The 22,634-nt window shown below is 34.2% G+C and overlaps 4 protein-coding genes and 1 non-coding gene across 6 annotated transcripts; 3 read left to right on the top strand and 2 right to left on the bottom strand.

Annotated features, from left to right (window-relative positions):
* The first annotated feature begins 686 nt into the window (after positions 1-686).
* Positions 687-9,123, top strand: LOC124928627 (FIP1[V]-like protein). Its single transcript, XM_047468862.1, has 9 exons — positions 687-1,714; positions 1,798-2,045; positions 2,893-3,019; positions 3,096-3,164; positions 3,472-3,603; positions 3,933-4,034; positions 4,334-4,677; positions 5,080-6,424; positions 8,304-9,123. Exons 1-9 carry the CDS (start codon positions 776-778, stop codon positions 8,757-8,759), a joined length of 3,762 nt encoding a protein of 1,253 aa, XP_047324818.1. The 5' UTR covers positions 687-775; the 3' UTR covers positions 8,760-9,123.
* An 851-nt stretch (positions 9,124-9,974) lies between these two features.
* On the top strand, positions 9,975-11,571 carry LOC124931479 (ABC transporter I family member 1). Of its 2 annotated transcripts, XM_047471953.1 has the most exons (3): positions 9,975-10,215; positions 10,367-10,443; positions 10,674-11,571. In XM_047471953.1, the coding sequence occupies exon 3, from the start codon at positions 10,687-10,689 to the stop codon at positions 11,374-11,376; it is 690 nt and encodes a 229-aa protein (XP_047327909.1). In that variant the 5' UTR covers positions 9,975-10,215; positions 10,367-10,443; positions 10,674-10,686; the 3' UTR covers positions 11,377-11,571. The 2 variants fall into 2 exon arrangements, with proteins under 2 accessions (XP_047327909.1, XP_047327908.1); XM_047471952.1 differs by lacking the exon at positions 10,367-10,443.
* An 855-nt stretch (positions 11,572-12,426) lies between these two features.
* Positions 12,427-12,500, top strand: TRNAK-UUU. Its single transcript has one exon. It is a non-coding gene; the product is annotated as a tRNA-Lys (tRNA).
* A 3,446-nt stretch (positions 12,501-15,946) lies between these two features.
* LOC124929860 (glycerophosphodiester phosphodiesterase GDPDL7-like) lies at positions 15,947-17,377 on the bottom strand. The gene is made up of 4 exons (XM_047470246.1): positions 17,080-17,377; positions 16,856-16,995; positions 16,310-16,784; positions 15,947-16,224 (listed from the first exon to the last, which is right to left on the bottom strand). Exons 1-4 carry the CDS (start codon positions 17,375-17,377, stop codon positions 15,947-15,949), a joined length of 1,191 nt encoding a protein of 396 aa, XP_047326202.1.
* A 90-nt stretch (positions 17,378-17,467) lies between these two features.
* Positions 17,468-19,001, bottom strand: LOC124929859 (glycerophosphodiester phosphodiesterase GDPDL7-like). Its single transcript, XM_047470245.1, has 4 exons — positions 18,911-19,001; positions 18,536-18,832; positions 18,047-18,168; positions 17,468-17,974 (listed from the first exon to the last, which is right to left on the bottom strand). The coding sequence occupies exons 1-4, from the start codon at positions 18,999-19,001 to the stop codon at positions 17,468-17,470; spliced, it is 1,017 nt and encodes a 338-aa protein (XP_047326201.1).
* Between the last annotated feature and the right edge of the window lie 3,633 nt (positions 19,002-22,634).

Genomic DNA, 22,634 nt, shown 5'->3' with positions numbered 1-22,634 from the left:
CATATAAAAAAAAACAAAATATTCTCATTTTTTACTCTAACAATTCCAAAAAATGACTTTACTTGATTTTATAGTAAAACATCAATCTTTGTCTAACTACTTGAAAATTTGAAGTAATTTAATAATAGACTAATTTAAGAATATTATTTCAGTGCATTAAAAAATTGCATAATCAATTCAAATACGAGGTAATTCAATTTATTTTATAATGTGATAACATATTATGATATAAAACTGAGAATGGAAGGGATTCTAAAATTGTTTGTATGGATTTCAAATTTAGATTAAATAGGGTAGAAATGTATTTGATTAAAATTAATCAAGTTTAGTATTACAATTACTCACATAAACTAGTAAACAATGAATTGATTTGAGATTTTTACAAGAAAATTGCATGAATTAGTTTTATTTGAAAACACCTATATTCAAATTTGGATCTAAGTTTGAACATTTTTTTATAAACTTATTAAAATATTTGTTTTATTTAAATATCATTCAAAATTGTTTTAAATATAGAAAACTAGTTTAACCCATTTACGATTTTTCAATGAAAATCGACCTGTGATATTTGGTGTTTAAGTTTTCAAATAAAACATTTTACATTAGGGTTGATGACGAAGAAAGAAAATTTATAAGGGTCAAGTCAAGTATACAAGTTTGGTTCTTTATCGGTTTCAATAATAACTAGACAAAAACATCAAAACCCTTTCTATTTGAGCGCCCCTCCTTCTCTCTAACGAGCCCATTTCTTCATTTACACTCCCTTGATTCACCCATGGAAGAAGATGACGAGTTCGGAGATCTCTACTCTGATGTCCTTCTTCCTCTCCAGCCTCCTCCTATTCCTCACCAACAGGAGCAGGTTGATGAACCCTCTCCAAAGCAACCGATCGATACCAATCTCGATAGCGACGACGAAGAGATCTTGTTCGGAGTTCCCAACTCAAATCATACGATCAAATTGGAGGATTCTCAACATGAACATGACCAGGTCTCTAGCTTGGTGAACTCCACCACCAAGCTTCCTCTTACCGGGGGATTGCTTTCTAATCTGAACTTTAATTTATGTGGTAAAACGGTGGATCAGAAAGTGAGGGAAAACGATGTTGATAATCATCTGGAGTTTGATATTAACGGGCCAGCTATTACTAGGGTTTTGGATGGTGATGGGGAAATGAAATTGGAGAGAAGCCCCATTAAGGATCTGAATCTCATTGATGAATCTATATTGAACATTACCCTTGATGGAAGAGACGATAAAAATATCATCTTGACAGGAAATCAAGAGAATTTAATCGATAGTAGAGAAACCTATGAAAAATTTGATATAGAAGATGCTGAGCCTGTAATACCAGGACTCCATATAGAAAACATTCATGGACCTGGTGGAGAAGGTGATGACTGGGAGAGTGATAGTGATGATGATTTACAAATCGTGTTGAATGATAACAATCATGGCAATGTTTTGATGGACAAATCTGGTGTTATGGGAAGTGACGATGAGGATGAAGATGGTGAGCCTTTAGTTATACTTGGTGATACTGATCAAGGCCATCTTCCCATGGAAGAAGTGGAGTGGGGTGAAGATGGAGTTCAGATAGCTGATGGTGATAAGAAGGAACTTGGGGATGCTGATAAAGCAGATGGAATTGCGTCCGCACCAAAAATTGGATATAGCAGCCATGGATATCATCCATTTCATTCCCAGTTTAAGGTCAGTCACAATTTTTCCTTTTAAAGACACTTCAAAGTGTAAACTGAACATCATTTTTCTTGTTTTGTTTCAAACTTCAAAAGTATGTTAGACCTGGTGCGGCTGTAGTGGCTTCTGTTGGAGTTCCAGGTCAAGTTCGTCCTCCAGCTGGTAGAGGTAGTAGTGATTGGCGGCCATCTGGAATGCCGTCTGGAATGCCAACTGGAATGAAGAATAATGTTCCTTTTGTGCAGAAAGGTTTTAGTGCTGGTTTTGGGACACCTCTTTATTCATCAGCTGGTCGTGGTGGTGGACTTGGTGGTGGACTTGAATTTACACTTCCATCGCATAAGTAAACCTTCAAATTTACACTTACATTTTGCCTCTCATTTCTCTTTCAGATATCTGCATTTCAAGTTACACTACCTGTTTCGAGCCGTTATCAGTTTGATCTAGTCCTATTGTCTAGGAGTTCATCTGTGAAAAATCCTATCATAATGTTCTTATATATACCATAGCTGAACATAGAGCTTGAGTCAAGGTGGTTCTGTTCCATTATTATTTTTGCTATGTTATATTTAGGATCCATTTGGAGACTCTTTTTTGATATGGATCTGAATCGTGATCTTAATAAGAAACCGTCAATAAATTTCTACGGAAACATGTCAGCTATCTTATAATGGATGTGGATCGTGATGAGATCATGTTTGAAAACAAAGTAATGTGAGTCTGAATTTATTGGCAAATTTCAGTATTTAGATCCATAAAGTGTTTCCAAATGTCACGTTTCATAATAGTGTTTCTGGATTTGGAATGATATTGTGTTTGCTTACTCTTGCACGATAGTTCTTTGCTGAACCTTGTGAAACATATATATTTTTATTTGAAAATGATTGAAATTAAATGTACGCATTGCAAAATTGCGACTCATAGTAAAAAGACCAACAACAAAAAAAACGAAGAAGGATTGATGTCCTTCCATATAAGCACATCTTCGCCATATCCCACAAGATTTAAACCTAAGATCCATACAATGATTGCCACAACCAATCAAAACCCCTGTCAATCATCCCTTTGGACATTAGGCTCACTATTATTGGAAATGATACACTTTTTCGAAACTTTATATATGACAATTATTCATCTTTTTGGCTAGTCACAACTGAAAGTGATTTGATATTTTGCTTTGTTATTTTCAGGCCTATCTTTGATGTTGATATCGATAGTTTTGAGGAAAAACCTTGGAAACAACCTGGAATTGATATTTCAGATTATTTTAACTTTGGTTTGAATGAGGAAAGCTGGAAAAGCTATTGCAAACAGCTGGTAATACTCGGATCGTTTTTATGTTTTCTTACAAACATTGGTGGAACTTCATGAGTTCTCGTTTTCTGGTTTGCAGGAACATCATCGCATGGAGGCAACCATGCAGAGCAAAATCAGTGTACATGAAAGTGGAAGAGCAGAAAATGTAATGAGAATTTTTTTTTTCGCGAAAAGGAAAAAGACCTTCTATTAATAATGAAAATAATTTATAGAATTTCAAAAAACCTTGTATTAATAATGCTAATAAACATGGGTCGTAGATAACATCTGCTTGGGATCAAAACCCCATTCTCTGCACAACTTCCATGTGAGATTGTTTAGACTCTGTTTCCACATTCTACTCTGAATCAACACATTTGAGTAGATTTCTTTCCATACTTCGTAATGAGATTTCTTGGTCTGAGTTTGTGTGAAGCTAAGTAGAAATTTATTTATTTTGATTTCATTTTCAGGTGTATGATCCTGATCTTCCACCAGAATTGGCTGCAGCAGCTGGTATGCATCTTGCGTCCTCTGAACCTGCAAATGTAGGGAAGGTAGATGGTGGCCTTGTCAATGGTTCTGTTCGTGTGCGACCACCATTAGTATGTAGTAATCAAGATTTTGTTGCATTACACATAATTGTAACAGTTTGTTTTCTTTTATCTTAAACTTACCTTTAGCGACCTACCCTACTAGCTAAAGTGGTAAAAGTCTTTGAATTAAGAGGCTCAGGTCTCAAGGTCCGATTCCCACTGAAAGCGATTGAAGTGGGAGGTTGTTGCGGTAGGATGGTGTGCTATCCCCTCCTCCCAGGAAAAAATACCTGGTCTAAAAAAACCCTAGCTTTAGTGACTATTCAAGAATAAAATTAGTGGTGGGTTTGTAGTTTTTTAACTTGCCCGAGCTAATCGTTTAATCCATGTCATGTCAGCCAATGGGAAGACCTATACAGGTGGAAACAGGTAACGGAGAGCGTCTCCCTTCTATTGATACTCGAGCAACACGATTTCGTGATTCTGATGCAGTTATTGAGGTGCATTTTACTTCTGGTCTAATCATTGTTGGTTCAATGTTATCCTCTTAATGTATAATATTGTACATAATCTATAATTGTACGCTCTTATAAATAATTTTAAATTTATGTAAAGATTCCAGACAGGTTGATTCATACATTTTTTAGCTTTCAGGGAAGATTGTAGAAGGATTTCTGAATTTCAAGTAAAATAAAAAGAAGAGTCTTAAAAAAGGAAATCCATAGGCTATAATTTTATTTTCCCCTATATTTACATTTGGATCATATATTAGCAGCTTATTATTTTGTTTTGGGGTCAGATTGTCTTGCAGGATTTTGCAAATAACGATCCATTACCCGCAAACGATGCTGCAGAATTGCCAGAAAATGATAATTTAAGAGAGGATCTGAGTGGAAGCCATGAATCTGAACGAGATATCGTAGAAGAAGATGCAAAGAAGAGGGAGTTAACGGCAAGAAGTGGATCTTGTTCTAACTCTGTTCCGGATGATCGAAGTGGGTCATCAACAAATTCTGCACCCAATCTTCTTGGTAAAGTAAAGAGAACTTTCCACCCTGAAGAACCTCTTCATTATTCTCCCCAACCCAAAGGCAGTAGATCTCCTTATTCTGATGAAGATACTGACAATCTTCTTGAAGACGGGTATAATCTTTTTGCTAGCTTTTATTATTGTAAACGATGGATGATGACGTGATTCCATGCACTATATTTAATGGATTCTTATTTTGATTTCCTTTTAGAATTTTCGTTAGGTTATTTAAGAAAAATAACTGTTTTACAACTTCAATATTCTTTCAGGCCTTGTTTGATGAAAGGTTAATCCAAATAACTCTTTATTCCATCATCATTCCTTTACTCTTTTTATACACTTTGGTCATTTTATCCAAATAACCCACTTTTTACATCAAACAAGTTTTGTTCCTAATAACCCTACATCAAACAAGGGTCATGTTTATTTTAGGGTCTCTTACTTAACATTTTGTCATCTGAAGCAAACAAAGAATGCGAACATCTCATTTATTTATTTATTTATTTTAAATGTAGACGCGCAAAAGAAAGAGCAGATGAAAGATCTCCAAGTGTGATCCCTAGTGATAGTAAGAAAGAAGAATCAACTGAAAACATTGATGTAAAACATAGCCCTCAGTTGTCATCACCTGCTAGTTTCGCGAGTGGCGAGCAACTCTCTGTAGGACATGATGAGCTGGTGGGAGCTCGTAGTGGCCTTAGAAGGAACAGTAAAGAAACATCGGCCTTGAAAACAACTGCTTCTGCTAATATCATCCCTATAGATGAAAAAAATTATCAATCTCTGAAGAGGCAAAAAGTAAGTTCTCATATCCAACAATCTCCATTACAAGAAGCTGACGATCTCGAGGATTTAAAGGCTGCACGAAGTAGCGAAAACAGCAAGGCGAGATCGGGTAGTAGTCGCGATGTTCAGAAGTTGAATGATGGTATGGATGAGGAAGTTGTCCAACGTCGAAATTTGGTACGAGCTCGAGATATGAAGAGGCCCACTAATGAAGAAGAGCAAATTGCAAGAAGAAAAGGACGTGAAATAGGAAAGAAGATCAATGTGGAAGAAGGCACACATTCTCGTAGAGATTGGGAACTCGAATACGCTCATCGCTCAAATTTGAAGGCTGAGAGCAGTTTGGTTAGGCGAAAAGACAAGGAGAGTTCAGATGGAACTTGGAAACATAGGGTTGAAGATTTGCATGTAAGGGCTAGAGCTGAGGAAACAAGGAAACGAGGGAGAGATAATGAGAGATTGGAAAAAGACGAATATCTACAGTCAAGAAAGCAGCTAGAAAATGGTACTTCAAGAATTCATCGTGAGAGAGAAGTGGCATCTCGACAAAAAGGACGATACGAGACTATGGATGAACTCCGAGGAAAAAGAAGAAAAGAAGAGCATCTAAGAAAAGACGTTGAGAAAGAAGAAATCCTGCATAGAAAACGAGATAGGGGAGATATGAGAAACAAAGAAGAAATCTGGATCTCGAGAGAGAGAGTTGAGAAGCAAAAAGAACGAGAAGAGTGGCACAAGATCAAACAAATAAATGAGGATGGACGAGGATTGAGGAGTAGTCGAATAGGAGAGGACAAAGCATCATATGGATTCAAGAGAAGGGACCATATGGATGATTTGGGTCCTTCCCTACATAATAGAGGACATGAAGATGTTTTATATCCACGTGTAAACCAACTTATGAATGACGATAGAAGATCAAGACAGGAATCTGCAAATACTCGCAACGATACTAACGATAAGAAACTTAAAGAACCGCCAACAAAGAAGAGGAGAGAATATAAAAGTGGCGATCAGAGGACCTTGCACTCTTCCATTACAAGCCAAGAACAGAGTATCATTAAGAATGAGCTGGTACGTTCAAACCCTTGATAGAGTAGCATGCCACTATGAGGAAGAAGCTATTGATTATAAAAACTTGCTTCAATAAATTGATGGCCATTTTTGCCACAACAAGCCTTTTTTTAGTTGGCTTGTTGAGCACTACCTAATGTAAACCATGCAGTATAATGGTTCCTACTGAATATAAATCTTTTAAGAGATAATTCCATTGTGTATTATTGCATTACCTTTTTTGGTCTTAAAATTTCTTTTATACCAGATTGCAGTTCATGATTCTAAATTTCTCATCTCACATGTGTTTCAACTATTTAACTCTCTATTTCTGATATGGACATTAACCGATGTTCATTAGCTTTAGTTGGTAAAGGAAATAAAATGTTGTACTTCACAATATTGATCATGCTTTTCTAGTTTTTGATATATTGATCATAAAGTCTGAAGAAATTGTTATTCAATCGAAGTCCACAATCTACATTACATAGAAAGACATTCTCTTCTCATTAGCTTTCCAAAATAGGCTTTAGTTGGTAAAGGAAATCAAATGTTGTACTTCACATTATTGATCATGCTTTCTAGTTTTTGATATAGATCATAATTGCTGAAAAAATCGTTATTCAATTGAAATCCACAATCTATATTATTTGTAGATTTGTGTACCAATTTTCCTCTATTGAACGATTTAATACGTTCTGAAATTAGGCCTTGTTTGATCAAGGGTTATTTGAATAACCAAGTGGTTATTTTCAAATAGCCCTGTTTAACGCAGGTTATTGAAAATCAAGTTATTTGGGTAAAAAGACATTAAGAGTATAAATATATAATGACTAAATATTTGTTTAAGTGTATTCAGGTTGAACATTTGAATGATGTGATTCATGAGTAGATTGTTGATAAATATTGAGTTATTTGAATTTACTCTCAAATAACACGCATCAAATAAGGCCTTAATTTTCACTATGCTGTAATATTCATTCTTTCAAGTATGTGGTACTTGTTCTTAATTGATTCTTGATATGTTTATGCATGCTTAGTGAATATACAAGATTTGCTGCAGTTTGGTTCAATAATGGAACTTGTATTAACATAGTGGATGCTTTTCCTTTTTAGATGGTAGTTATGCATGATTATTGTACCATGACAGAATTAAAAAATCGCCTTATTCTGCTGGTTATCATGTGTTACTAGGGAGAAAGAGTTAGGGCTAATGCCTTGGGGTTGAAATAATGGTTACAAATAATAATAGTATAAATAGATTAGTCGTTGTTATGTTGAGGTTAAGAAATGAATTAGTTACCATTGTATTCTCCCTATCAGGGTTCCATTAATTTTGAATGCTGTTAGCTTACTAAGAACTATTATCTTGTATTCGTTCTCATTCTATTGTTCAATTTATGTTATAACAATGAATTTTCGCACTTGAAATCTAGGTTACTGTTATTATAATAAATTCGCAGGAAATCACTATGTTTCCAAGGGAAGTAGTAGTAATTGATTTTGCTTCATTTACCTATTAAGCTTCAAATATAACCAATTTCGCCTTCTTGAAAGATTAAAAATGGAACTCTTGTTTCCTCTATGATGTTCTTGGCTATTCACTACTTTTAGTTTATTTTCTTCAACTTATTGAGCAAATTTAATATTTTTCTGAAGCCAAGTCCCTTCTTCAATTTAGTAACTTTATGTAGAAATGGGAACCAGACAGACTGGTAAAGATATTCTTATTACAGATGCTTGAATTTGGCTACTGTTTGTTTGGTGCAGAGGTTAGTTGTAAAACTGAGCGATCGAAATCGTTCTGCAGAAGTGACAGATCGATTACTATGGCTACGGATGGAAACTTCTTCAAAGAATTTAGCTTTTTATGGTCTTTTTTGTCTTTGCGTTTGCTCAGGTTTCAAGCGAAGGTGGAAGAAATGGAAGTCGTCATCATCTTCTTCAGCATCAGTCACCAAGAAAACAGAAAGAAGAGGTATCTTCAGGAGACGAGCATCAGCAGCGAGATTCAAGGAGAGGGAGGTCGAAAATGGAACGTTGGACAAGCGATAAGTATAAAACAGACGGAGGAATAAAAGAGGAATCTACCCTTCATGGAGAAATGGATGGCAAGAACTCTGAAACAAAGCCGCCTTTAGATGACAAACATTTGGACACAGTGGCAAAGTTGAAGAAAAGGAGCGAACGGTTTAAGCTTCCAATGCCGAGTGAGAAGGATGTGATTGCTGTGGTTAAGAAGATTGAATCTGAACCGTTGAATTCAACCGGAGGTGGCGATAATATTATTAGTAAAACAGAATTGGAGGTGAAACCGGAGCGACCAACTAGGAAGAGAAGTTGGACTGGTAAATAAACTACTAATCATAATGAAGTTATCCCACTTGAGACTGTAACACAGAATGTTTTTTTTTTCTTTCTGAATTTTGGGTTTTTTGAAGAACATTGATTGATGATTCATATGAGTATGTATACTGATTGTGGTTTTAAGAAAGAGGGGACACTTACATTCATTAGAAGAAGACAGAACCAGAAGATGAAGAAGAAGACAGCCAGACAGACAGACATTTACACTTGATTCTCTGTTCTTACTATACCACTTGCCTGTATTATTAAATAATTTGTATTGACAGTTAAGCTTTTTATTTGTATGAATCCTCTCCCTTTCCCCATTTGTTGTATGATATGATGAAATACTCAAAGTTTAATCTAATGTAATAGAAGATTATTTCTTTAACAAATTCTCCATGCTCTTCAATTATACTAACCCTAATGTAATTTATTTGGTTGATTTATGATTCTAAATAATCTATAATGGCCCAATGGTTAATTGAGACAATGTAATGTTCTTATTCTAACCTATTATTCTCGTGTTTTTTTTATACGTTTGTAAATAAAATAATATACATATTATTTTTAAAATAATGTATCTTTTTAAAATTGAGTATTGTTTTTAAGATTTATGTATTTTAATTGTTCGAAGTTAGTTTGAGTGACTAAACTATTGTTTAAATAGAGAATTTTTGTGTTTATTTTAAAAAAAAATTCTAACGATATAATTTTGTGTACGGTCTATCAATTTTATTGTATTTTTATTTTAAATTTATTATTTTTCGAAAAATATACTAGTTTAAAATTGGGGAAATTTGACGAAATGACCCTAAAAATCGCCTTAAATGTGCTGTGACCTGGGCATAAACTAAATTGCGCTGATTATCACTTGAATTTTTTTTTGACGAAAATATCCTGTCTCACGCGAAAGGCAGGATCGTCACGCGAAGGGCAAAATCATTTTGAACTTTTCACAATTTTCCTTCGTGTGACGATTCCCCTTCGTGTAAGGAGATATTTTTGTCAAAAATTATTAAGTGGTCACTAACGAATTTAATTTATGTGTGGTTACTAGCGCATTTAACCCATTTTTAGGGTTTTCTTATCAAATTTCTCTAAAATTGTAGAATATGATTTTAATGAAAAAAAAAAAGAAAAAGAAAGAAAGAGTTATTGCGATTTTAGAATTTTAGTAAATTAATTAAGAAAAGAAAACTAAGCAAAAACCCTATTCTGAAGTAGAGATGGTACAAAATGAATTACATTCAAGCCGTCAATTTCTCAACGCCGGCCGTTTTCTGATCTATCTATATGAATCTCGATAGATAGACGAAGCTCGATCTCGTGAAGGAGGAAAGCTAGGTCGCAGTAGCGTTTAAGCAACGACGATAGATTCGTATGAATCGGACAAGTCCAACCTAGATCCCCGTTGTAATTGGACTTGATTTGGCTCCGGTCAATCATCTTCCGCAACAAACAGAGTACGTTCAACCTTTTTTTTTCTTCTTTTTCTTTCTGCATTTGAATAACTAGACATGGATAGATTGATGATACTATTCGATTCTTTCGGTACTGAATCGAAAATAGCTCTTATTCGAACGCTCAACCTGTAGAAAATCTTATGAACAACAGGGGATTATTGGAGAAGATATGAAAGAAATAGAGGAAGAATAAGATTGAATTGATTCATCATAAGAGAGAACAGATAGGTTTTTACACTATATTTTCAGCAATACAATACTTCAATTCTCTTGCATCTTCAATCATCATTCATGATTATTGTGATTGCTTACTTTATATATCTGCCCATGATTTCATCATTCAGAGGGCTAGGATCAACATGATCTCAGCTCTTACGAATTTGTCTTGATCTTCTTTGCGGTTGTTTTCATTTTAAATTTGCTCTGTAGTGATCATCTTTTATCAACTTTCATGACAGATATATATAAACAATGTCCTTAAGAAGGGCACCTGTCCCTCGCTTAGTTCTTAGCAACGTCTCTTGCATGAGAAATGCCCAACAGATCCTAAGAAACGTGAATGTTTCCCTTCACGACGGTAGTGCACTCGTCCTATCAGGTACAAATGGCTCTGGCAAAAGTACATTCCTACGAATGCTGGCTGGTTTCAACAGACCATCCGCAGGTGTAGTCCTTTGGAATGGTCACGACATAACTAAATCAGGTGTCTTTCATCAGTACAAGCTTCAACTGAATTGGGTTTCGCTAAAACACGCATTAAAAGACAGGTTTACATTACTTGACAACATTCAATGGTTTGAAGTTCTCGAGGGTAAGCAAGGCAGGGCTTTGCCTGCTTTGGAGTTTATGGGACTTGGCAGACTTGTGAATGATAAAGCAAGAATGTTGTCTGCTGGTCAGAAGAAGAGGGTTCAGCTTGCTAGGCTGGTGGCAATGGATCGACCAATTTGGTTGTTGGATGAGCCTTCTGTTGCTTTGGATGTTGAAGGGGTGAGATTGCTGGAATGTATTATAAGTGAGCATAGGAAGAAGGGAGGAATTGTAATTGTTGCGACGCATCTTCCTATTCAAATGGAAGATGCTGTGATCTTGAATTTGCCTGCGAGGTTTCCTAGACGGATGACCATGATCGATATGCTCGATCGGGCTGGTGAGTTTTGATTTGTTTGTTTTGTTTAAGAATTGTTTAGGATACAAACAGATCAGATGAATCCTAGTTTCATCAAGTGAAATTGAAAGTATTAGGGTTTTGTAATAAAAGGTTATATTGTTTTATGGCTCATTGCCCATTTGAAACATTTGTTTATGTTAGACATCTCTCATTCTTGATATATGACATTCAAAATCACAACTTTATTTTGGATTTCTCATATAAATTCGGATTCAGATAAAAGATGTTTGAATACGGAATATATTTATTTAATTTTTCAAACTATTGAATATTAAGAATATTTTATTTATTTTTCTAAATAATTCTCTTTATTTGATCAAGAAATAGCTATTTTTTCTTTATATATTAAAAATATAATTTAAATAAAATAGATAGTTATTAATTTAATTTAATTTTTAAAATGATTAATCTTATATTTAAAAGAAAATACAACTACATGAAAAAATTAAAAATATATATTATTGTAAATATAATTGAATTATTTAGTTAATATATTTATATTCTTTTCTCTTTAAAAATAAACAATATCATAACACAACACATTGAGTTAACTAGTCTAGAACTATGGGAAATTTGACGAAATGACCTTAAAGACTGGGTTATTTGACCTGGTGGTAATTTGATAATTTAATTGCGCTCGTGGTGATTTTATTTTTTTTGGACGATTTTGCCCTTGTCGCGAAACGCTAAGTCACATAGCGTTTCGCGAAGTGAAAATGTCCAAATTACCCTTACTATTTAATATAACTTCCCTCATTTTTTTTCATTTCTTTTCTTCTCCTTCTCTCTCTTCCCGTTCTTCTCCTCCTTCTCTCTAAACTGGGCGGCGGCGATCGGCGGCGACGGCGGCGAAACGACAATGAGTTTCACGACGAGCACGAGCATTGTTCCACTTGGTACGTTTATCTTATGATATTTCAAGTTTATTGATGTTTGGTTTATGCATATTCGAATCACTGTTGTTTAGGGTTTACTTCCCGTTTCGCTAAGGACTTCCCGTTTCGCTAAAGACTTATCGTTTCGCTAAATATTTTAACATGAGTTGTCTTAGCTCAGCTGGTAGAGTGCGTGGCTTTTAACCATGTGGTTGTGGGTTCAATTCCCACAGAAATGATTATTTTTAATTTGATACATAAATGAAATGGTATAGAAAATGTTTGTTATGGTTATGTTTTAATTTGATGCATAAATGAAATGGTATAGAAAATGTTTGTTTGTTTTTTTTACTTTTGCATAAATCAAATGTTCATTTGTAGAGAAATGGTTATGTTTTAGTTTGATGCATAAATGAAATGGTATAGAAAGAAATGAAACAAAATCAGCTTAAACATTCATTAACAAATACCAAAAGCAGCTTAAACATTCATTAACAGATACCAAAGAAAGTAGTTCACTTTTTACATATTATTATTTTCTTAATTAGAATTAATTTATTTATTTACTGAAGTAATCTTAATATTAATATTAGAAAGAAACAGAAATATATTTTAATTGCTCAGTCCCAATGCTGGAAAAAGTCCGTTGATCGCCGGAATACTGGAAGGTGCTAACCATCCGATCAACCCAAACCCAATCACGTTCAGATCTTTCCGTAGCCAATCCCTCTCGAAACTACAATCAATCAAACAAACAAATTTCAATTATACTCTTATTTTCTTACATTACATACATACATACATACATGATACATACCATGTAAGCTTTCCACCTAAGGCTTTTGCAACCATCAAAGAATTCATGGCTCTAACTGGGATTCATGGCTCTAACTGGAGCCTTTAGGAATCCTGAGCTCAGTCTCACCGGTGATGACGACAGACAAGATCCGTTTCGCTAAGTGCTTAGCACTTAGCGAAACGCTAAGCACTTAGCGAAACGCTAAGCACTTACTTAGCGAAACGCTAAGCACTTAGCGAAACGGTAAGTCCTTAGCGAATCTTCCCTGAAACGGAACTCATATGATCCAAGATTATATGCAAAACCCATTAATGAACCACACTTAACGAAATGGTCAAATATGAACCAAATAACAAATATGAACCCACAAATATGAACAACTATGAACCAAATATGAACCAAATATGAACGAAATATGAACAGGTTTTGAAATGAAGAAAATGTAAACATGAACATAACTGTTTATCAGATCTGAAATGAACATCTACCTCGACGACCTTCAAATCCTTAGAATCGGAGATTTGCATACCCTAAACCCTAGAATCGGAAACCTGCATGCAAAATAGATTTAGGGTTATAAATCTTGTAAATCTGTATAGATAAAAACATAAATGGATTATGTTAGAAGATCTTGTAAATCTGTATAGATCTGTATAGATAACCGCCGCCGTCCGTCGCCGCCGCTGGCCGCCGTGAAGGAGAGAACGGGAGAAGAGAGAGAAAGAAAACTAAGAAAATGAAAATATTTGAGTATTTATACTAACCCTAATTCACTTCGCGAAACGCTAAGTCACTTAGCGTTTCGCGACAATGGCAAAATCGTATAAAAAAAAATATAGAACCACGAGTGCAATTAAATTATCAAATTACCACCAGGTCAAATAACTCAGTCTTTAAGGTCATTTCGTCAAATTCCCCAGAACTATAGATGTATGTTTGTTTGTTTTTAATTAACATGTTGATTTATTTAAATAATTTTATTTTTATAAAATTTAAATTTAATTGATCATATTAAAACTCAAATAGTAAATAAAAATGCAAGGAAGGGGCAAAATAGTAAATAAAAATGATTATATAAAGAGAAAGAAGGGAGTTAGAAATTCATTGGAATCTCAAGAGAGAGAAATATTGAATGAGGCTGTGGAGAGGGTTTGGGAATTTGTAAGGGTTTGTTGCCCCCCTCCTCCTCCTCCTCCCTTCAGATCTGAAATCAGAAATCAGATCGTGGTCTTTGGATGAATGGATCTTCCATTGCTGCCTATGATTTCTCTTGAAAATAAACAATCCTTACTGTTTGTGTGCGTGTGTGTACGAGAGCAGGTAGGTTTTGGGATTCCGATTCCAATACCGATCTGTTATATCTCTTTCTTTCTTTCTTTTCCTTTCTTTTTATTATTTGCAGTTGCAGAATCTGCTTCGCTACTGATTCTTCTTCTTCTTCTTCCTCTTCTTATACTAGTTGCTTTGTATGAAGTAACCGATTATTTGATGAAATGACCCTAAATATCAAACAAGGCCTTTAGTTGGTAACGTGTTAAAGAAGAGGCAATGACGATTCTCTCTCTCTCTCTCTCTCTTGAGTGTTCCAGTCAGTTGACACTGAGTTTGTGATCTGATCCTTGGCGAGGCAACTCGGATGTTGGTATCTATCTTCTACCGATCTTGCAGCCATGGTAGAAACACTTTCTCTGCTGTCTGACTGATTGACCCAAAACAGATCTGAGCCTCATTTTCTTTTTTCACTATTTCTTGCTGTCATTGTCGTTTTCAATACAAAACATAGATAGACTATTAAGTCTCTGCGATAGAGAAGGCCTTCCTGTGAGGAAGTTCCTTTCATTGTTAAGAATGTCTTCTTCCCCAATATCTATGGTTTAGGGTTTCCTTTGGTTAAGCAACTTACAAATTTCGATTCTAATTAATTACTTTTTTCTTATATAATTTAGAGAGCAAAATTAATCATACTAAAATTCATGATTTTTTTATTCTTTTATAAAAGAAATGTTGGTGTAAGATTGTTTTGTTCGTAATTTTGTAAAAAATATATATTTTTTTTATTATTTAATATTTTAAAATGGTTTATAATTTAAAAAAATATAGATGAATATTTTATTTTTAGGCCGATAGGTTATTTCATGGTCCCAATTAGCCTTCTTTATTTTAATTTAATTTTAACTATTTTTTTTAATATGAACCTTCTTTATTTTAATTTAATTTTAACTATTTTTTTAATATATGAAGATATCTGATAAGATACATATAAATAAAAAATTATAATTTTAAATAAATAATATTTTAATAATTAATGAATGGACTGAATTGATAAATAAAGAGAGAGTAGAATAATGTTTGATTCAGAAAAGGTGAATTTTTAAAAAAAAATTTTCTTATTGCTCTATTATTATTATGTCTAAAGATTATTACAAAATGTATTTATTTGTGTATGAGAGCTGATTTTTTTTTTTTTATAAAATTATAAAACTGAATTTTCTATAAAGTGAAAATTTTGTGTTGTGATTCGTGAAGATTACAAAATATCATTCAATATTTTCTTCCATTTTTTAAACATCAAATATAATGTTAAAGTGGGTAACAAGAAAAATAAAAATTAAATTCAAACGGTTTGTGTTTTGTCCACAACAAAGAAAAAGAAAATTTAATTGACAAGGTTCTATTAAAAGACAGTTACTTTCAAAATATATAAATTTCTAAATAAAAAAAAATACATTTTACAGTTTTATCAATTTCAGATAAAATAAAAACTATCTAATAACAAAAACCCGATTCTATTTAACCGACTAACTTATCCTTATAAAAACCGTTACTCTATAACCGACCTAAAACTAACATTTTGGGTTCATAAAAAAAATAGAACTACTGAACCTACTACTCAAGAACTCTGAGTGAGAATAGGCAAATAAATGCAGCTATTGATAACAATGAAGAAATCAATTTTCTATGACCACTTGATGAATGTGATCCAGAACCAGCACCAGTTGCTGGCAGAGCGGCTAGTGGCGGATCGACAATATCAGCCACCGTGAGAGGCGGAGCCGGAGCTTCAGAAGGCGGCAGTATCCCTGGCTGTGTCAATTGAAGAAGCGAACCAGGTTGTGCAGGTAATATAGAATACGGTTCATTATCTGGATTAGCGCATGGACTTCCTGCAATGTAGATAGATATAAGTTTTCGTTATAATTACCTTATTTGATTGATTCGTAACTTCATTCGATTCGATTCACTACTTACTGAGGAATGCGTTCGCAGTTGCAGGAAAATCAGTGAAGATTCCGTCAACGCCTACGCCTACAATGTAAGTGGCGAGCTCCACCATTGGATCAGAGAAGTAATCGAAAGCAATCGCTACGTATTCATTCTTGAACAAACACGCGTACACGGTGATGTTTGCAGCGTGCAAATCATCCACCACGCTGGTGATAGAAGCAGCGAAGGAATCCGTCATCTTCACAATCGATGTTCTGTAGACGGTGACTGCGTTTGCGTATTTCTTAATCTCATCCACTGTTGCTTTCGGTGCAGAGCTAATCATGTCCATTATTAACAATACCTTCTCGTAATTGGTATTACTCTTATATTTCGCTAGAACTTGACTGTCGTCGGATTGGATCAAAACTCTTTGTTTGTCGAAAGTAACATTGTTCAAGGCGGCACTGACTGCATCTGTTATGCTGAGAGTCCTTTTTGAAACTAGAAAAGCAGCATTCTGTTTTCAGAAGAAGAGTTTTTAGTTGTTTGTTACTGAATATGAAAATTAGGGTTTATATATTGACTTACTAGTATTTTGATCAAAACTCCTTTAACTGCCTTCGTTTTAGCAATGTCTAAGAATGCAGATAATGTCATGAAGCTTCCCTTGTTCTTCTCTGCAGGGTTCCTTGACAATTGACTTTCTGCGTAAGGACTTGTTAATTGAGCTGAAATAGAATTCAAAATAGACTTTCATCAGGAGCTACAACAATCTGATATGATCTATATTCATTTCGTTGTTTTTATATTACGTTTTAGTGTTTGAATCTCGCTCCATGTGAGATCGAACGTGAAGATTCCATTTGCCTTCTGGATTTCAGGAATCGTAGTTGAGCGTTGCATAAAAGTAGCTAGGGCTGTCGTTTGTCCAGTGAGATCAGCCGAATCCAAGCAGAATGCCACTCCATCTTTCGACAGTTGGACAGAGCAATCTATGATGTCGGCCCCATCGGTTATGGCTTGTTGATAAGCAAGATCTGTGCAAGGAGCATATACACCACTGGCTCCATTGTGGGATATGATCAAAGGCCCTGGAACTCTAGGTGTCATCTTGTTCCCAGCCAAGCATGCTGCGAGAAGAAGAAAGGTCTTCAAATTTTATTTTATTTTGAAAGTTTTCATAATGACAAGAAGAAAATTCTAACCAATGGCTTCGGATGCAGTGGAAGGGAAATCTGTGAACATTCCGTCAATACAAAATTGATTGTTATCGATGAATTGCAAGTATTCATTCGTTGGATCAAAGCTGTAATTGTAGCTTGTGGGATAATCATTTGCAAAATTATAAGCATATATTTCTAGGCCTAGCTTATGTGCATCAGCTACAAGTGTGGTTGCAGGCTGCAGGTACATGTCATTTCCAACTGGCCATATATAATCCTTTGGGACCAGAATACCCGATGCAAATCCCTTTACGGTCAATAGTTTGTTTACAAGCGACCCGTACGTCTGTTTCGTCGTAGGTTCAAGAGAATCTTTGCTCTCGAATCTAAATATGAGCTTTGTCTTCCCAATCATTACTTTTGGTTTAACTGCTCTCAGGAAACCGATTTCAGGAGATGAAATGAAGTTTATTGGCAAAATTCTCAACACCTTGTCCAGGTACATCAGTGGATTGATTCTTTGTTGAACGTAGAATGAGTGGAACTGCAAAATTAAAACATCATTTTTAAGAACTTGCGTAATTGAGTTTCACTTTAGAATTTCTTTCTTGCATACCTGAACATTGAGCCAGATTCGAGGATTCTTAGCGCTTGCCACATCGCTTGCCACATCTTCTAAGGCTGTGATTGGCTCCATTGCATCAAAAGCATTTGGTCTAGAGAAAATATTCTGTGTCACTGTGATAAAAGAACATTAACTGTTGTTGGTTAGAGCAAAAGATGATAGTTATGATTCAATTCTGTTAAAAGAAAAACTCGCCAACTGACTGAGTTGACTCATGAATAACATAATGCTGAGACTCCGGCATTGACCTGATCTTTTGAATTCCAGATTTAAATTTGATTCATAGATTCTCGCTATTTGTTTTCCCAGTTTCTTTTTTATTTACAAATAGAAACTATGTAATCATTTCATTCAAAATACTGGGCATATCTAGAATATAGGAATCAAATTGAAATCTTGAATTCAAAAGAACAGGTCAATGCCAGATTCTTGGCATTGAGTCAACTTAGTCAGTTGGCATAGGTTGTTCATTATACATACATGGAGCATCCTTGTAAAGCTGATCAAATGTGAAGTCCAATGCAAACCATCCAGTGGTTTGTTGTCCATTGACATTATAGGTCTTTCTAGAATTTGGGTAGGCGTCTTGAATAGTGGTTGCATTGTCAAGTTGCAAGCTTGAAAGGCAAATGCCTTGTGCATCTTTTGTAAACTGGAGATCACATAGTAGAATCACACTGGGTAGGCTTGTGCTTGTAGCAAATTGAAATGCACTGCTACTTGAGTCTGGGAAAAGCCCAGAATACCCTCCTCTGGCTATAATGCTCGGCTGCCCGCCTGCATAGAATAACGAGATTAGTAAGAATTAATTGTATTTGTTCTTGTTTTTGTCTTTGTCTTTGTCTTGTCTAATACCAGTTAGAGTTCGCCATTTCTTTGCTGGGGCAGCTAGAGGATGATGAGGTTGTGCTTGTGCCAGAGTAGAACGAATGAATGATAATATCATGCATAAGGAGAAGAGATGTCGACGTCTCATCATTTTCTTCCAGTTCTACCCCTGTTTCAGACAGACAGACAGAATCAAAATCAAGCATTCTTCGATGAAACCAAAATTGCAAAGGTAAGCTACCTTTTGTTGTTGTTGAAAATGAGAAGAGATAATAAAAAAAGAACACTCCTTTGGTCAAGTTTTCCCAAGGGAAAAGAATGACAAAAGGAGTGGAAATTCGATTGGAATGTGGCAAGAAGGAGAGGAAAAGAGAGAGAGAAATTAACTAGTTCATTCATGGAATGAAGGTGGAGAAGGTTTGGGAAAAAATGATGTGGAGATGATGGGAGAGAAACAAAGGGCAAGCGGTTCTTTAGCATTTCTTAACAACAATTTTCTCACATTAATAGATGGTCTATACTTGCCAATATATATTTTTAGAATATTTTGGTCTCAAAATCATTTCAAATCACCATTTATTAAAACCCACAAAAGATAATTATAAAATAGGGACAATACTTAACACTAATTCTTAGAGAAAGTACTTAAGCACACAATCTAACACTAATTTGTTTTGTTTTATTGTTTTTTTATAGGTAGGAAATAGCATGACCCTATTCTCCACCCACTTCATTTTTGTGTCTTCTTTAGACCATTGATGTAAGCCAATTTGGGTTCCAAAGACCGAGCCTCAAGGGGGTTTTGTAGTATTCGCCGCTACAACGTCGCCAAACGGACGCCGCATGGCCAACGTCAATCTGTTCAGCATGAAGGTGGTTCTCTCCCTATCTCTCTTTATTTCCTTGAAATTGGAGACGAATATCTCTTCTTTGGTGTCCTTTGGCGTCTCTTCTCCATCAGGCGTTGGATTTGTGTGAGGCGTCTTCTGAAGTTTGCTTACATCGTAACCTTCTTCCAAATCCTTCTGAGCATTCTTCCAAATCCTTCTGAGCAAGCTTCTCGTGCATCTCATCTGTCCATATTATTTTCCCTGCTCAATATCTATACATCTATGGGAATTGTAAGAGTTTTTGGAACTATAAAAGTATTAATTATTGAATTAGCTGAAATGACTACAATCTAATATGATTTATATAGCAACAAGTTAGAACTAACCTATCAATATGAAATCAACTGCTATTAAACCAAGTATAAGCAAACTTTTAGATACAAATAGCTTTTAAACCTTGGAGTATTGTGAGGTTGATAAATTTCACAACTTTTACTTATGAGAAAAAAAAATGGACTTGCTGGTGGGATGGCCAATGAGGACATGTTGATTGAGTTTAAACGGCCTCCTCGTTGATGGGATCAGTCTTATAAGCAATTCCTTCGATATGCCCTGTCTTGCCATCGAATCAGGTCTGTGTAATTTGCCTTAGTGTTCGTACCGTTATTCGGCCCAAATGAGGACCTAAAAGATGCAATCTCAAAACAACGCCCCATGTACCTCAGGAGATATTACTCAACAAAATGCACTTATGCGGCTATGTCGGCACAAACAAATACATTTAAGTATCGTCGTATACAAACGCCGCCAAAAATATGCCGTCGCTTCGGCAAATTATATTACTACCGGCGTATATTTAACTACGATAAGCGCCGCTAAAGTTATATAACGACGGTTTGTCAACTAGTTTAAGAATCTAACGACGGTTATACTATTTTAGCCGTTTGTTTTAATATTTAGAGACAATTTCAATTGGTTTAAATAGTGATGAATGCAAAATATGCCTCATAAGTTGCGTGAGATATTCAAATATGTCCTCTTATTAAAAAGTGTACGATAACATCCCTTAACTTGTAACGAAATATTGTATTAGAATTGAACTCTCCGTAATAAATATTTTTCTTTATTCGAAAGATAAAATTAAAGTATAATTTATATGATAAATTAAAATATTACATTTTTTCCACAAAATTTCAAAAACCATGTTATTTTTTAAATTTATTTTTGATGAAATTTTAAATTAAATAGAATTGAATCCAAATAAATATAAATTCATATCAAATTTAAATTTAAATTTCTTGTGTTAATATATAAAGATCAAATGTTAATAGATAAGATTAAATTTATTGTGATAGTTTAATTTCTAACTATATATATCCCCTCCTACTGAAATATTTTAGAATTCGAGAAGTATTTTTTTTAGTGTTATTCGAGTTTTTCACTCAAGTGAATGTTTTTTAAGTTGTTGTCTCGAATATTTCTGTTGAAACCCGATGATCGATTCAAGTACTTTATCATGTTCGTTGCGTAGTGATTACACTGATAAATCATTAATAAATTCGTTGTACCATGGGAGACAATCATTTTACGACAAACTCCAACATAATAGGAGACGATGAAACTGTTTTAAAGGCTGACACATGTCTCGGATCAACTTCTTATTCGTTGATTTTGTTCTTCATACATTTTATTGATTTATTTGTAACATGTTTTTTTTTTTTGTTATTTAACGACAAAAATACTAACCATTTTTTTTAGAGAAATAATTAATTTAAAATCTGACGGATATTTTATCTGAAACAAGGTTCAATTTCTCAAAATACCTGGAAAAAAAAGTGACCAGACACAACGTTGGTGAAACAAACTAAGAGACAAAAAAAAAAAAATCAACCTAGGTTGCTTCATGTAGTTTATTTGGATTTTTTCAAATAAATCATTGTCGTTTTCATATTTTTTTTTATCAAATAATTAAAATCATTGATTAAAATATATATATAAAAAAAAACTAGTGTCATTTACTTTGTATAACATTTACAAATTTTAAATTCTGAATAATTTGGTAATAAAAAATAAAATAATGGTATTTTTAGCCATAAATATAAGGAAAGAAGAGTAAGCCATCAAATCAAACCCTAGAAAATAAAACCAAATGAGACCGAACCAAGGTTCTATTCAATCTTGACTTATTTGATTATATTAACCTTATTTAATGATTATTGAGAATTGAGTTATTTAAATAAAAATATATTAGTGTATAATTTATATTAAAAAACATTTTTACAAAATAAATAAATAATGTTTACTGAATAAAATAATGACATAGTAAAACTTAAGGGAAAATCTTGCAGCAAAAATCATTTTTTTTATATTAAAATATTAATATATATTTTTAATTTTAAATTAAATTTTTATTTATTTTTTACAAATATCTATTTATTTTTTCTTTTTTTGGACAACTAAACAACTTTTATTTAATTTTAATGAATCATTTAAAAAAAATTTGAAGAGACAAGTTCTTACTCGAGATAAATATCTTCATTGAAGGAAATATGAAGAATCACATTGAAATTAAAGGAGGGCTAAAAAATAAAATAAATGAAAATAAATAAACTCCCCCACTGACAGCCCAGTTCAGATCTTCTGCTACCGATTGTCGTGTTCCCCTGTGGCGGACCAATCAGATTGCAGCATTATTATTTTAATAATAAATCAATCTTGGCAGGAGACGGAGGGAGGGAGAATCCGGAATCCGGGTTTAGGCCCGGGTTCACACCAGACGCCGTTAACGGAAGCGCCTGTTATTAACCAGGAAATAATATAATATTCAGATGATAAACATATAAGATATCTTCGCTCAGGGCACCGTGTCAGAGGGGATGGTGAGATGCGATGGGAGCGAAGATCTACACGGCCGTTGCCAT

Source organism: Impatiens glandulifera, chromosome 3, assembly GCF_907164915.1.
Source record: "Impatiens glandulifera chromosome 3, dImpGla2.1, whole genome shotgun sequence".
Classification (NCBI taxonomy): Eukaryota; Viridiplantae; Streptophyta; class Magnoliopsida; order Ericales; family Balsaminaceae; genus Impatiens; species Impatiens glandulifera.
Note: the sequence above shows the minus strand (reverse complement) of the source record. Positions and strands in the feature narration are given on the sequence as shown.